We start from the raw sequence: 15890 nt of genomic DNA on the forward strand, positions 1-15890 counted from the left end.
AGGATATTAGTGACCCATATCATAGTTAAGTAAATAAAGACTACTGTTTCATGTCACAAAATGTGAATGTTTGTCATTAATTATTCTATGACCTCCACTCATCTTCTTCACTCTCACTAACAGAAGGCACTGAAAGTTTGTCTTTTATAGATTTGCTGCATGGCAATGACTCATAGTATGATTCGCACTCCTTCGGAATTGTTCCAGAGGCAACAAGTGACATCAAATCAGCTTTTGCAGCAGATATTGGAAGCTTCTCTGTATAAGCCTTTCGTGGAGCCTTAAGAGACTTTTCTTTGCTTCTGTTCTTCTTCTGCATTAACCTAACTGCCTTGAACTCACTAACCACAAAACCATAGCTCACAACAATACTGTATTTTTGTCTTTATCTATCTCCAGTCATTACGTCATTTGATAACGTCACATGTTTAGCAGCAAAACAAAACTACATATAGATGTTATTTTATCGGGGAAAAAGAAGAATGAAACCATTTAATTATTCTAAAAACATTATTAAAAGCAGGATAAAACAAATACATGGTTGATGTCGGGCTGGAGAAGGTTTATCCGGTTCACTGCGAAAGTGAATCTTGGCTTGCTAAAGCTCGCCAAGATACACTTTCTAGCTCACCGGATAAGCCTTATCCATCCCTAAATCAACCATGTATTTTATATATACATGTATTCAGCCAATTAACACGTTCACCATCAACATCGATTTTCATTGAGCCAAAGTTTTGTTCTTTGTACAACTTGTAATCTAGTATGTCATTGTATTTTATTAGAACGACAATATATGGTTGCTTCCGGCGTTGGTATGATATAACTGTTTCCCACTGCGATGGAACATGAACTATTGTAAGGCTTTTTGCATGCTTGATAGATGCATGTATGGAATTTGCATTCCATTAATGAATGGCCAATTTCAAGAAATGTGTGGTTTTACCATTGATGTGAGGTATATCTTGGACACAGTGAACTAAGCAACTTGCAACAAACTGATTGCAATTCTGTCCTCCACATGCATTACTATATAATGTCACTTCTTCAATACCAGATGTCTTACTTGCAACAGAGGTTACATACAAGTACACAAAAGTTCCTACTTTGCACGAGCCTGGTTTCCCCATGTGTCTCATCCAACAGATAACAAGTCCCGTTACCATTTCCCAGTTCATAGAATGACAAATTGCAACAACACAGTTTTCTTTTGTAAAGAAGATCACCAATTAAACTGAGTGGTGTTTTCAAAATAGCCTGGATATCAAATGCCGACACAGAAAACTTTGGATCTTTCTTTGTGCGTTTTTTTTTTTTGGCTGATTTTTCCATTCTAGCACTGTTTTTTTTCTTTTTGGTCACTTGGTGTACTTGATATTTTGCTTTTGTTGCCTCATCTAGTCTATCTTCTATTCTCAAAGTGTCATACAGATGGCAGAGTGGACATTGATCTTTCTTAGGACGGAAGAAAAAAGTTATATTCTGTACTAAAAATGATTCTGTACACAGCCTCTGAAACACACTTTCTATTTTCTCCTTTGCATTTTTCTACATACAGTGAGTATATTCGTTTTATATTTAAATCTTGCGTTAGATACTTCCTGTTGGGGTCTTCGTGTGTAGTGTGATTCAACAGTCGGAAAGCTTTCGTTGTGTTTCTTTACAAATGATCTGTGATATTCCGTGGTTTTATTTCCAGGCACAGCTTTCCCTCTCTTGTCATTTCCAACATATAACCCTGCCACTTTGTGCTTAACTGCGTTTGCAACTGTTTTGGAACCGACATCGATAGTTTTTAGTAAAAAATTCTGGAAACAAAGTGATCCCTCGGAAGCATTAATCACAACAAAATTACATAAAAATTGCAGAGTCAGTTTGATTGAGTCTGTACATGAGAGATAATGAATAAGTGCAACATCCCTCACGCCCTCTTTTCTACCTGTGTGAAAAACGAATTCGAAATAGTTCTTTGTTTTGTTCTCTGTTTAGATACATTCTCTGGTTCTTTATTGGCAACATGGAAACAAATGAATTGCCTCTGACTTATGTAATCACCCATTGACCAGTATGTACTGAATATTTTCTGTCTTTCATATTCGGTTATATTCTCGCTGCATTTAATTCTAAAAGATAAATTTCGTGGGAAAAGAGATAACAGATAGTGCCTGTGAACTGTATGAATGCAGCATTCTGTCAGGGGAAAAAGGTGATAAAATCAGTTATAACCTTTTTCCACTACAGATTCTTCACAACATGTGGAACAACAAGCAAACAACAGGTAATAAGTACACTTAGAACCTTTTACCCCTAAATAATTTGTAGAAAAGAAGTTATTACAAAATACTTTTTAATTTTTTGCCCTTATAAGGATTGAATATTCATATAATATTTTCGTCAGACATGAAGGACAATAAGTACATTATAAAAAACGTAAAAAGTCAATTTCGGCAAAAGTGGCAGTTATAACCTTTTACCTTTGAACCCTCGATATTTACTAATTTATATATATATAAATAGAGACACCCAATTCAAAGTCACATGGTGGTGTCACGTGGTGGTGTCACGTGGTGAAGTCTTGTGGTGGTGTCACGTGGTGGAGTCACGCGGTGAAGTCACGCGGCGGAGTCACGTGGCGTAGTCACGCGGCAGAGTCACGCGGCAGAGTCATGCGGTGGAGTCACGCGGTGGAGTCAAGGGTGGAGTCACGTGGTGTAGTCATGTGGTGGAGTCATGTGGTGGAGTAATGTGGTGGAGTCATGTGGTGGAGTCACGTGGTGGAGTCACGTGGAAGTCACATGGTGGTGTCACATGGTGGAGTCAAGTGGTGGAGTCACGTGGTGTAGTCACGTGGTGGAGACATGTGGTGGAGTCATGTGACGTGGTGGAGTCACGTGGTGGAGTCACGTTGTGGATTCACGTGGTGAAGTCATGATAAACAACAAAGTCTTGTCTTTAAGTATGTTCTGTTATAATATGAAGTTGATCCCTTCAATAATAGCAAAGTAACAGCCAGTTACAGTCAAAACAAAGTCAAGGTCATTCATGAGTGAAGGTCAAGGTCTGTCGGGTTATTTTTAAGGGTTATCCTTGCAGATTATTATGTTCAAGTTTGAAGACAATCCATTCAAAAATAACAAAGTTACAGCCAATAATAGCCAAAAACATGAAAATTTCAATAATTTGACCTTCAAAGTCAAGGTCATTTATGAGTGAAGGTCAAGGTCTGTCGGGTTATTTTTAAGGGTTATCCTTGAAGATTATTATGTTCAAGTTTGAAGACAATCCATTCAAAAACAACAAAGTTACAGCCAATAAAAGCCAAAAACATGAAAATTTCAATAATTTGACCTTCAAAGTCAAGGTCATTTATGAGTGAAGGTCAAGTTCTGTCAGGTTATTTTTAAGGGTTATCCTTGAAGATTACTATGTTCAAGTTTGAAGACAATCCATTCAAAAATAACAAAGTTACAGCCAATAATAGCCAAAAACATGAAAATTTCAATAATTTGACCTTCAAAGTCAAGGTCATTTATGAGTGAAGGTCAAGGTCTGTCAGGTTATTTTTAAGGGTTATCCTTGAAGATTATTATGTTCAAGTTTGAAGACAATCTATTCAAAAATAACAAAGTTACAGCCAATAACAGCATGAACAAGCAAAATTTGGACTTTTAACCTTGAAGGTCAAGGTCATTTATGGATGAAGGTCAATGTTAGTGTGGTCTACTGAAAGGTCTTGTCCCAAGGGTTGTTGTGGCCCAGTATGAAGACAATACACCAAGAAATAAAAAAGTTATGATCCAGGTACAAGTTTGCGGATGGCAACGGCAACAGCAACGGCAACGCCGCAGCGACTATAACAATACCTCTACTTTTTTTTTTCAAAAAAAAAAAAAAAGTCGAGCTAAAAAGGAAAGAAAATATACTTAGTGTGATGAACTTGAATATGAACCTCAAGTTAATATCTTTTCTTGTGCCAGAGATTTTCAAATAAATATTTCATTCAATAAAGGGGCATAACTTTGTCAAAAAGCTATGATGAATTATAAAACTTGGCCTCCAAAAGAACTCTTATGACTAAATATATATCATTCAAATGTTAACAAGGTTAATTTCTAAATTGATTCAAAAGATACAACAGAAAAACAAATGACCAGCAGATTCTGTAACAACATAAATTATATCAGTAAAAAGATATCATACATTATTGATAATATAAAGAATGTTAGCTCAATTTTTTACTTGATAATAATATTTTACTCAATACTGATATTTTGTTTCAAATGATTTATTGAAATAGATTAATTTTTTGGGGTTTAAGAGGGGTCTTGGGGTGGGTATACTAGTCACTGACCTTTCTAACCTGTGTAAAGTACAGTAACAATCTTAACAAAATGAATATATTTGTAACTTAGTCTTTATGAAAAACCATCTTTATTAATGTAGATACTGGGTAATACTGGAATTTTTCAGTAATCAACAAGAAAGTTATTGAGTTTTAAATTAATGGAGACAAAGCTAGGAAGACATAATTTATGTCAGAAAATGTATGTTGTGTATGCAGACGAAAAACTTTAATTTAATTTTAATAATGTATTATTTTGTTTATCCATTTTGCATTGTTTTGGTCCACTAAAAAAGAAAAGCAAATTATTATCTACAAGCAAAATAAACATTATGACAGGAATTTAAAGATAATACCTCTAACTTAAAGTACAGAATTTACCTGTAAGTTGTTAGATAGGAAGATATGCGCTATGAGAGGTATAAACTTTTCATTTCATACAACTGGTATGTTTCTCATTTCCATGTTATATAGTGAAAACGTTTTATAGTGAAAAATGCAGCCTGTACGATAAAAGATTTGTATCATTCAACATATGCTTATAAACAAACAAGAATATTTTATTCAAATACAATATTATTTCAAACTTCAGGTGCATGAACTGTGTATATAACAAATGGGAGAACTAGAATTTACCTTATAAGGAGTGGTATAAAATGTAGGTCAAGGTGGCATACCGAGAAAGAAAAACTATTGAAATGGTTTTGGCAAGCCCAATATTTAAGTTTATGACCCAGTTTTAAATGTACCATGATACACAGTACACAATTTAAATCTAAATAAGGAAAATGTAAGTCATGTTACTGCATACATAATCATTTACTAAAAGGTCAGTGATATTCTTTCAAACAAGGATTTAAATTTTTATACACAACTGAAAGTAGTGTAAATTTTAGTTACACACCTGAGATTCATTTGATGACAATGAGCTATTTTCTATCTGTCTTACATGCCGAACATCAGTATTGCTCAGGTCGTCATCTTCTTCTTCCCCTGTGTCAAGCCCTGAGGAAGTAGCCAATGTTGAGGTAACTGACCTGCTCTGGGGCCCTGGAAGGGTTCTACTAGAAGGAGTCCTCTGAAAATATTCTGAAGTACGGCTACTGGTTACCCTATCTGTGTAAGGGTTCTGAAGTTGCCTGATGGAGTCAGTGTTACATGATGCTGTTATTGAAGACCCTGTCTGTCGCGCTGTAGCAAGAATCAGTGGAGTCTCTTTATTTAAATACGGAGTTTCCACAGAGAACGGCCCTTTACAAGATGGCTGCTTAAAAGAACTAAAGCCAGTACCACCAGTCACTACTCCTGTTGCAATATATTTTCCATCAGAGCTGTTATTAAAGGATGACAGAGAATTTGAATTTGATGTGAGCTTTGGCCTTTGTGTTGATCCAGAGAAACTGCTTGATGTAGCATTGATATTGCAAGGATTTTCGCTAGAATAGTGGCCTTGACCTCTGGATGACAAGGGTAGTTGTAGAGACCCGGTTGAATCACTTGAGACAAACCCTTGGTCTGAATGCATTGTTGAATGTTTTCTTTTACCAAGCGTAGAATCCATCCTTAATGTTCAATCCCTTTGAAAAGGTTTGCGGAAGTCGATTAATGAAGGAGAAGCTCTTCAATACAAACTGTAATGAAAGTGATAGACAGATGAATTGTTTTTAAAGTCACATGTCAATGTCTCTCTACATACATCAGGTAACATTTTAAGTAGGCGACTTAACAAGATGATAATACAAAATGTAATTAAATATTCTGGTTTGTATGTGTCTCAAGTTTAACAGAATAAAAAGTCATTGTTAAAAGAAAAAAAGTTAAGAGCTGAGCTTTAAACAAGTATAGTGCTGTCATTTTACAAATTCAAGCATTTTTTTCAAATTTATAAAGCAGTGACTTCTTTTAGCATAAAAATAGTCAAAGAATTTAGGACTAAAAAACCATAAGACATCTTCTACCCTGATTACTATTACTATTACATTAGGTTTTTACTTACATTTTAAAGTAAAAGTAAAATCAAGAATAATGACTTATATACAGTTATTCATTAATTCTATTCTCCTAATTGGATATAAATTAGTAATTGTTGCACATGAAATTCAGTCATTCCATTTATGTAACAAGGGTGATTGACTGCTTATTTTTCCGCTAGTTACTCAGAAAGTTTTACAGGCCTGATCCAAATTCTACTAGCCATTCTACTAGTGCCATAATTGCAGACTGTGAAAAGAAAGCCTTTTTTTTCTAACTGAAATACAAACTGTTGAAAATTCCCAATGAATAAACCTTAAATCCACCCAAAAATGAGATTTTCCCTACCAGCCAAACATTTAGGTAAATAAACTAACTTTAATATAAAACACCATTTACAAAATGTGCATAATCATCTAAACAAAAGGAAATGGTTAATCGAGTTTCCTAAATTTTCTTAATATTCCTTCAGTAAACCCACTAAAATACAGTCATGTTTGTATTTCCCATTGCAAAGAAGTAAAAAAAAAAAAAACAACTGAAAAAAATGTTTAAAATATGTATCTTGTTGTCACATTTGCATCTCCTTTTTTGTAAGGAAAGATTCAATGTTAGCTTGTTCAAAATCTTTTAACAGCTTAAGTAGCTTAAATTTCAAGTATGACATTTCCTTAACATTAGATATATATATAACAAAATGAATGTCCTCATACATATATCATTACAATTTGAATTATTTAAGAACTAGGTTTTAAGAGCATAATAAGGAAATCATCAGAAGTTATATTGTATGGTGTTCCATTAAGGCCATTCTCTATGCATGCAAGTGTAATCTGGAATGCTAGAACACTAAAGGAAGAAAATGAAAGAGTAAAAGTACGAGAGGAAAACTCAAAAGTACCGTGAAGAACAAACATTTAAAAACGACCCACAAAACTAGAACATTAAATGACAAAGGAATGAGAAAATACAATGATGAAGTTACATGTACAATGTCCAAATACGAAAACTTGTGCCTTGTACTTTCATGTTTTTGCATTTTCACCACAAATGTGTAATGATGAAATCACAAAAACATAAAGATTGCAATCAAATATTTGCGAATAATTTCAATTCACAAATATTTCCATGTCACAAAATTAACCACTTTATATAGTCTGATTTTATTGACCTGTCAATAATGAATACATTAGAGCACATATTTAAATATTCGATCTCACTTCGGTTTTGTCCGTTTATTTTACGAGAATTAATGTGGAGTATATAACTAACGTTTGAAAAACTCCCACTAGCTAAATGTAGGTTCTCGTAACATCCGCAATAGCACAGTCGGTTAAGTGATTACCTAATGTATGAGAGGTTCGAGGTTCGTTCCCTTCTTTTGACATTCTTTTTAGACTTATTCTGTCCTTATTTTTAGGTATATTTTAAAGAAAATGGTCACGCGCTTGCAAAATTGTCTACACGGACATGAAACAACTAAGAAACACTGAATTGTCACATAATTTTGTATTGTATTTTACGGTACTGAAATTACATTTATTGATTATAATCCAAATGAATTTTCAATATCAATTATATACAAAAATATAGTATTTACAAAGAGTGCAAAACATATTAAAAAAAGAACAACCATAATTTCAAAATTTTTGGAAATATTTATGAATAAGAAAAAACATGGACCATACACTGTCTCGATCTTATAACATGTAGGACATTTCGATATTATATACCCGTGGTTTACCCTATTGCGCTATAACGGTCAGTGTAAACTGGATGCATTTAATTAATAACATCTTATTGCGTACCTCTCACGGAATTTACCGAACATTTATCGAATATTAATATATTCTGTGCATTGACCGTATAATGAGTATGGAAGTGACAGGTTAATAAAATCAAACAATACAGTAACTAAACCAGTCATGTTAAATGGCAAAATGTGACAAATCAGATTAGTATCTAAACCAAGATAACTCTATCAATGCTGAAAATGCAGGAAAAATAATTTTCTTTGACTTCTGAATACTGTTAATGTTATAATCTAGCCACAGACTTTATGCCTGAAATCATAAATGTAATAGACGAACATTATGCAGTAACTTATAACTATGTCTTTCTCTATTTTTGAGTGTGTGATTTTTTAGTCCTAGATAATTATTACACAACTTTGAACCTTTACAGATGCTGCTTCTCACTGTCAATAATAGAAAAATAACCTTTGATACCATTGTCCTTCTTCTAAAACAATGTCAGGGTATAAAATCATGTAGACTATTGTTTGGGTAATAGCAACAGTTAGTCACCGATAATAGCGCCACCAATAAGTTCAAAGGTAAATCTTGTTTTGTTCTGATATAACTTCTGATTTGAAGACCCTGCGGTAAAATTTTAAGTTGGCAATTTTTTATTTGAACCTGTGGTAATAGTGAGGATCAAATTAGAAAATGACCAATAACAAACAAGTTAACTGGTTTTAAGCACCAAAAACATACTTGTAGCATATAATAATTATATTATATAATTAGCATTCCCCTGATTGTCAGTCTGCCTGTACACAATAGGTCTGTGAAAGTTTTGTTGATATCCAATGAGGCATATTGGAGTTGCACACATAACAGAAGAGTTTTTCCCCATAACGTATATTACATCATAATGTGAAAAAATGAAGGGCCATAACTCAGTCAACAAGAGCCACCGCCTAGCATGGAACATGCTGGACTTCTTATTTCTTAAGTCGGACACATTAGAGCATAATTTACTTTTAAAAAATAAAATTCAAATTTCATAATTGACCTTGACAGTCATGTTCATTCAAGAGTCAAGGCTGTATTTGAATTAATCATCATTTCAGTTTGTTGTAAGTGCTCTTTTGCTGAAGAATGAATAAAATCCATAATAAATAACAAAGTTAAATTTGAGCAAATTTCAATAATTTGACCTTGAAGGTAAAATTCAGTTAAAGGTCAAAGCTAATATCAAACTAATTCAACATGTTGGTTTGGTCATGTGTGTTCGTTTGTCCAAGTAGATCTATGGATCAAATCTGTAAATTAACAAAGTTATGTCAATTAATGCAAATTTAATAAAATTGACTTTGAAGGTCAAGGTCAATGAAAATTCAAGGTCATATCAGAATAGGTCATCATGTCAATTTTGTCATGTTTTCTTTTGTCCAAATATGAAACAACTTAACAAATGACAATTTAAGCAAATTCAATGTTTTATCACAAGTATGAAGACAATCCATTCATTAATACCAAAGTTATAGCAAAAATAGCTAAAAACTGTAAACTTGCAACAATGTCATCTTCAAGGTCATTCAAGTCATTTAAGAGTAAAGGTCAAATTGAGTTTGATTTTCTTTTAGACATTGTGCTCAAGTAGAAGATAATCCATTCATAAATAACAAAGTTACAGCCAGTTAGAGAAAAAAACTTTGACCTTCAATGTCAAGGTCATTGATGAGTCATGGTCAACATAAAGTCTTATAAACCCATTATTGTTGTGTCCAAGAATAAACACAATCCATCGTGAATAAAAATATAATGGGCAATGTTCAAGTATCTGGAGAATGAAAACCTGACAGTAGCAGCTATGCACACAAAAATCTTTTTTTCCAGATGTCCAAAAAATAGAAAGAAATAAGAATCCCTAAAGAAAGTCCAACAGGGCAAAATTGAAAATGTTGCAGTCTGGGTCACAAACCCTGATAATACATGTATGTATCAAGACAGGAGTTCAATGATAATAATTTTAATAAGTTTAGGTGATTTCCTTTATGCGAAGTGTATTGGGGGTGGGGGCGCAGAAAAAAATATTTGGACTTAAAAAAGGTCAAAATAAGGTCAAGATATACATTTGTAATACCAGCAATACATGTAATGTCCATTGTACTGAGTATCATACTTTTCCATTCAGCAACGATGTTAAGGCAATAATTTTAGTACTGACTTTTTTTCCTTCGAAAAATGTATTTCAGAAGATCTATAAGCAGACAATTTCAATTTATAACCTAAACCAAACCCTTACTTTACTATGGAATGTCCCAGATGTTTTCCACCCACGACAGTGACTCATGATCACATTGTAAACAAGATCAGGCTATTTTCTAAAAATAGACTACGGAATCCCTGCTAAAAATAGCCAGAACATATTTATATGTATTAAAAATCTTTAAAACAAGTAAACCATTATAATATTGACCAATTGTTAAATGGAAGCAAAATTTCTTCTTAATATAATGATTCAAAATACCATTCTAAGGTAATCAATTACTGGACAGACTGAAAAGTACAATTGAGGCTCTTCTGTGGTACTTCATTTAAACAAGGAATATACATCAGGTAAATTTAATTTTGTAATTACACATCATTCCTGTCAATTTTTCTGTACACTTTTTAGGAAAATAAAATATCAGACATTCCACATTTAAATTCATTGGTTCATATCTTTAAATTTGAAAGTTTCTTTTTATTTTTTATTTATTATTGAATTGTATAAATTAATGTTGATTTTGATTAATACATAATTATGTATTAATTATACACCTACATATATTAATAATTGAAATTACATCTTTCAACATCTGATAAAGGGGTATTTATGCAATGCAAAACTGATATTGTGCTTAAAAGTTAACCACACTGATCTAAATTTTGATTCTTCATGATTAATTATAATATCCTCATTCTGGTCTCAATGCATGTGATAGATATTATACATCTAAAAAATGTCACATAAAAATTTCATAATATTTAAAAAAGTTTCATTTTATGTTAAGTATTATAAAGTGCCCTTATAGAGCTGTTAGGTGTTTAATTCCCCTTTTCAAAAATGATAAAATTTCTCCCAGTTCTGAAAAAACTTCTGACCAGATCCATGTTATTAAACCATCAGAGCAGGACATTTCTTTGTCTGATTTTAAAATGAATGAATTAACTGAAAGTGAAAGGACTGAACTTTTCCCCTGTCTCTAAACTGTCCTCTACGTTACAAAATTGTCTCTTGGACTATCAATGGACCTTCAAGGCCCTTGCAACCATTATACAGTGGGGAAAAAAAGACTATAATATCAGCCTTGTGATGATGTACATTCATATTTTTAAAAACAGAATTTTTGCAGTAATGGACCATTTACATGTAATTTTAACTTTTGATTATTATGCCTGGTACAAAGTACATACAAACTAAGAAGTTTTCCTTTTAAATGACATTCTTAACAGAATTATTTTTTGAACGTAGCAATAAGTAATAACTTTATTAAAAAAGAATGGTTATTTTCATCTATTAATGCTAGCTTCTTCAACAGAAATTGAAGTCATTTCAAAGGAGAAAATATTAAAATTGCAAATGGCAACCTCTTGTCAAACGGGTACGGCTCATCGAATGTTCACAAAATAAGTGTTTGATGGTAGAAAGCATTTATCCCAAGTCAGAAATAAATTCTAAGTCCATTCCAATTACACTACATTAATTGTATATACTAAAATATAGTTTATATATTTAAGAAATAATATATCCCAAACTGTTATTTTATCGCTCAATAACATCACTGTTTGGAGTTCAGATGCGAGGAATTATATCACGAGGGCGTAGCCCGAGTGATATAATGATGCGCATCCGAACGACAAACAGTGATGTTATCCAGCGATAAAATCACCGATTTGGATATATTATTTCGATTCTAACACAACGTAAAAAAATTAATGCTGCCGTACCTGCTATTAAACAAAATTGCGCCTGATTTGTTTCCGTACTTATTGTTTGCGCGTCTGATTTTATAGTGGTTACGTCACATGTATAATGATTACGTCACATGTCTAAATATAGAACGTCAAACAGTGACTATATTGCATAATAACACACACTTTCGGTTCTTCTATGTTCAATAGGGAAAAATGTGGGTCGTGTTAGAATAGTATATAGTGTAATGGGAATGGACTTAAAATTCATTTCTGACTTGGATACCATCAAACACTTATTTTGTGAACATTCAATGAGCCGTACCCCTTTGCCTTGTGTTGATTGGCAAAAGTAAATAGGACTTGAACAGCTTATTTAATTAAATATTTGATTGTCTATTAAACCTATTTAATTGAAGAGGATACATATAAGGATCGTTTATTTTGTACATAAAGTATTTACAAAAAAACGAAAACAAAATACAGAAAAAAATAACTTATGCAAGCTATGATAAAGAAACCTCATTGTCAAAGAAATCAAACATAGAAAGATAAACCACTTCATGGGCCTCATTAACTTTACAATTGACCCAATTATTTCACACTTAATTTTTAGACTGTACTGTACAGTGACAGAATTACATATTTAAAAATAGTGGTACAGAATTGATGTGTTAAAATATTTTTTAGTACAAATCTATAGATGGGCTATCGTAAAATGACATCAAATAAATAACTCTTTACAAGTTTTGTACTGGATATCGTCCATTTTGCGGATCGTCTGGCTTTCGTGTCTGCCTCGGTTTCGCTGTCGGGGAATTCCAATTTACGTCAAAAAACGTCATTGATAAAAATAGATTTTCCTTATTTGGATAAAATAGTATCCCATAATCCAACTCGTCTCTATAACAACCATCAAATCAGAGCATAGTATTTCGGTCACGTGAAATATGATGTAAAAATGAACCAATGAAAATATCTAAATCTGATGTCATTCTATTTTCAGCTACTTGAGTCATTTCATATAAATTGCTAGCAAGTTGTGTATTGGGCCTTAGTCTACGCACTGCTAACAAAGTCTACAGACAAAACGAAGAAAACCTGTGACTCACATCGTAAATTTTGACTCATCGGATTGAAAATAGTTTGTTGGAGTGACACTGAAAGCAGGAAAACACTGTGAGTCAGGCGATACTGAAATAATAAGACAAAATTTTGAAGATTTAAACCAGAAAAGGTGGCGGCGAAATTTAAACACAGGACAATGGAGACGACTATGTACAACGATGACGGGGCGGGAAGGGAAAATAACACGTTCGGAAGTAAACTTAACAGCATGAAGAGGGCAATGACTTTGGACTTTAACTCAGGAAACGGAATTTCCAGTGCTAAGAGACAAAAAATTCAAACAGCTCTGTTACAATCGCCGGATTTGAACATGTTAAAGTTAGCTTCCCCAGAGCTTGAGAAAATGATCATTCAAGCAAACGGAATGGTGACAACAACACCTACACCGACACAAATTTTATTTCCTAAGTTTGTGACGGATGAGCAGGAGGCATATGCACAAGGTTTCGTGGCAGCTTTAGCAGAACTACATTCTAAACCTGAAGAAGAATGTGTTGACATCCCGAACAGTTCATCTATAAGTATCAATGATGCATTAAAAAACATTTTTACAACAACTACATCACTTCCCGGAGGAATTGTGCCAAGTAGTTCTCTACCATCAAAATCATTACTAAACCCAGGGACATATCCAATGGTGACAGTTAAAGAGGAACCTCAAACTGTTCCTTGTGGACTTAATTCACCTCCGCCATCTCCAATAGATATGGCTAATCAGGAAGTGATCAAACTAGAACGCAAGAGGGCTCGCAACCGAGTGGCAGCTAGGAAGTGTCGCACTAGAAAACTTGAAAGAATTGCGCGACTGGAAGACAAAGTCGCTGACCTTAAAGGACAAAATAATGACTTGTCATCGCAAGCTTCAAAACTTAGAGATGAAGTGTGTAAATTAAAACAAACAATTATTGAACATGTGAACAGTGGTTGCCAAATTATGATGTCACAAAATATCAACTTTTAATTTAAGCGCAATAATTGTTTTTAGGATTTTTAATAAATTGGAATTGTAAACTAAACGGGTGACGGACAAATATTTGTGTCAGTATGTGATATTTGAATGGCATAGCCAAGCCCTGAGCTAGCATAATAAATTAGTAAAACAATAGTTTTCAGTTGATATTGTAAAATATGTTTTTGTATCTTCTAAAAGCTACTTTCAATTTGCTTAATAACTGAGTAACAATCTTAAAAGGAATATTGTAAAATTCTATTTTGTAAGGAACTTGTTTAATTCTTTTATTTTTGGTTAAAGCGATATTATGATAATTCATTATTTGTGCTTGAAAATGCTTGAAACAAAGTACATAGTTCATGTTTGTTTTGGACTGTACTGCAATGTATTATGGGTATTTTATGTTTCAAATCATTCAGTTAGAACTGAATTGTTTTAGATCTGAAAGAATGTATCGATGAGTGTGCCTGTCATTTTATTCATTTAATTCATTTCACTGGACCAATTATCGTTCATCACAAATTCATTATTTTGCCATAATTTTACCATGTACAAATGTTAATGGTGCTGCTATTTAAATGTGGATTATCTTGTTAATATTTTTTATGCTTCATTATTAAATGTTTTTTCATATTTTGTTAAAGACTTTGAAATATTAAAATTTAGAAAACCTTTATCATGTGTTGGTGTGAATTTTCCATCTTGTTAGCCGTATGTCTTGTATGTAATTACTAGGATTTATGATAGTCATTTTATTAAGTCCCAGGTAATAAGTATTGTATCCCAAGATGAAATATTTATCAATTAAATTTGAATTTTATTAAGTGTGAAAATTACAATTATTCAGTAGATCTAAGACTTTAACTGTTCAGTAACTGGCTATGTGTAACTTTTGACCACAGAGCTATTATATAATAAAAGTCTCTGTTTTTGACCCATTAAATTTTCATGCGAAAATCTGCAGAAAACAACTACAGTAGAATCCCTCCTTAAGACCACCCCGGAATTAAGACCACCCCGCTATTAAGACCATTTTTTAAAAGAACGGAATTTTCTGTTCTTTATGTCAATAGTTACATTATCCAGAATTAAGACCACCTCGCTTATCCACTTTTAAGACCACCAGATTCAGTCCCAATTCTTTATTTTGTTCTTTATTTGACCCCAATATTGAGACCACTGATTTAAAGCCAACACCTACCTAGATCTTCAATTTGTTGAAATGTTGTTATTTTCTGCTTAAATGCTCTTAGTCATGACACTTCATTTCACAAGGTGTCAAAAACACCTTATATTATTGTGATATTGTATGAAATAAGGTGAGAAAGTAAATGTTAGAGTGGTTTAATGTTGCTTTAAGCACATTGATTTTGCTATGAATTTATCTCTTATTTGTTGGGTTATTATGTACAGGATACTACATCATATAAGAATTTATATTGAAATCATATCAAATAGAATTTGATATCAAATTTCTTCAGAAATATATTTTCTTCCCATCAGATGTAACATTATAACATACTTTAATATTTGCAGGTTAAGATACATATTGTTTATTTGCACAAAATGACTAAAATAGACCATGGCCATAAAGTGTGTAAGCAATTAGAATACTCACAATTAAGACCACCCCGCAATTAAGACCACTTTGGTCCAGTCCCGGTGGTGGTCTTAATTGAGGTTTTTTACTGTAAATAGAAAAGTTCTGTTATTTTGTAAAACTCTGGATTGGGTTCATTTAAGATGACATTGGTACAGAGCATTATGTCCAGACATTTAGCTGTTTAAACTGAATTTAAGGGTTGTTTAATTT

At 32.8% G+C, this 15890-nt stretch overlaps 3 protein-coding genes across 3 annotated transcripts in view; 1 reads left to right on the top strand and 2 right to left on the bottom strand.

The window, feature by feature from the left end:
• The window catches only part of LOC132747574 (mutS protein homolog 5-like), a 47784-nt gene extending 46618 nt beyond the window's left edge, over nucleotides 1-1166 (bottom strand). Inside the window, exon 1 of the mRNA XM_060736993.1 lies at nucleotides 1107-1166. Within this exon, the coding sequence (XP_060592976.1) occupies nucleotides 1107-1166 (60 nt within the window). The remainder of the gene's footprint in view (nucleotides 1-1106) is intronic.
• A 4068-nt stretch (nucleotides 1167-5234) lies between these two features.
• On the bottom strand, nucleotides 5235-10446 carry LOC132747575 (uncharacterized). Its single transcript, XM_060736994.1, has 2 exons — nucleotides 10346-10446; nucleotides 5235-5973 (listed from the first exon to the last, which is right to left on the bottom strand). The coding sequence occupies exon 2, from the start codon at nucleotides 5901-5903 to the stop codon at nucleotides 5235-5237; it is 669 nt and encodes a 222-aa protein (XP_060592977.1). The 5' UTR covers nucleotides 5904-5973; nucleotides 10346-10446.
• A 72-nt stretch (nucleotides 10447-10518) lies between these two features.
• LOC132747571 (transcription factor Jun-like) lies at nucleotides 10519-14751 on the top strand. Its single transcript, XM_060736989.1, has 2 exons — nucleotides 10519-10659; nucleotides 13004-14751. Exon 2 carries the CDS (start codon nucleotides 13262-13264, stop codon nucleotides 14084-14086), a length of 825 nt encoding a protein of 274 aa, XP_060592972.1. The 5' UTR covers nucleotides 10519-10659; nucleotides 13004-13261; the 3' UTR covers nucleotides 14087-14751.
• Nucleotides 14752-15890: the final 1139 nt, after the last annotated feature.

This window comes from Ruditapes philippinarum, unplaced genomic scaffold (assembly GCF_026571515.1).
Source record: "Ruditapes philippinarum isolate M1 unplaced genomic scaffold, ASM2657151v2 ctg2624_1_1_1_1, whole genome shotgun sequence".
Taxonomy (NCBI): domain Eukaryota; kingdom Metazoa; phylum Mollusca; class Bivalvia; order Venerida; family Veneridae; genus Ruditapes; species Ruditapes philippinarum.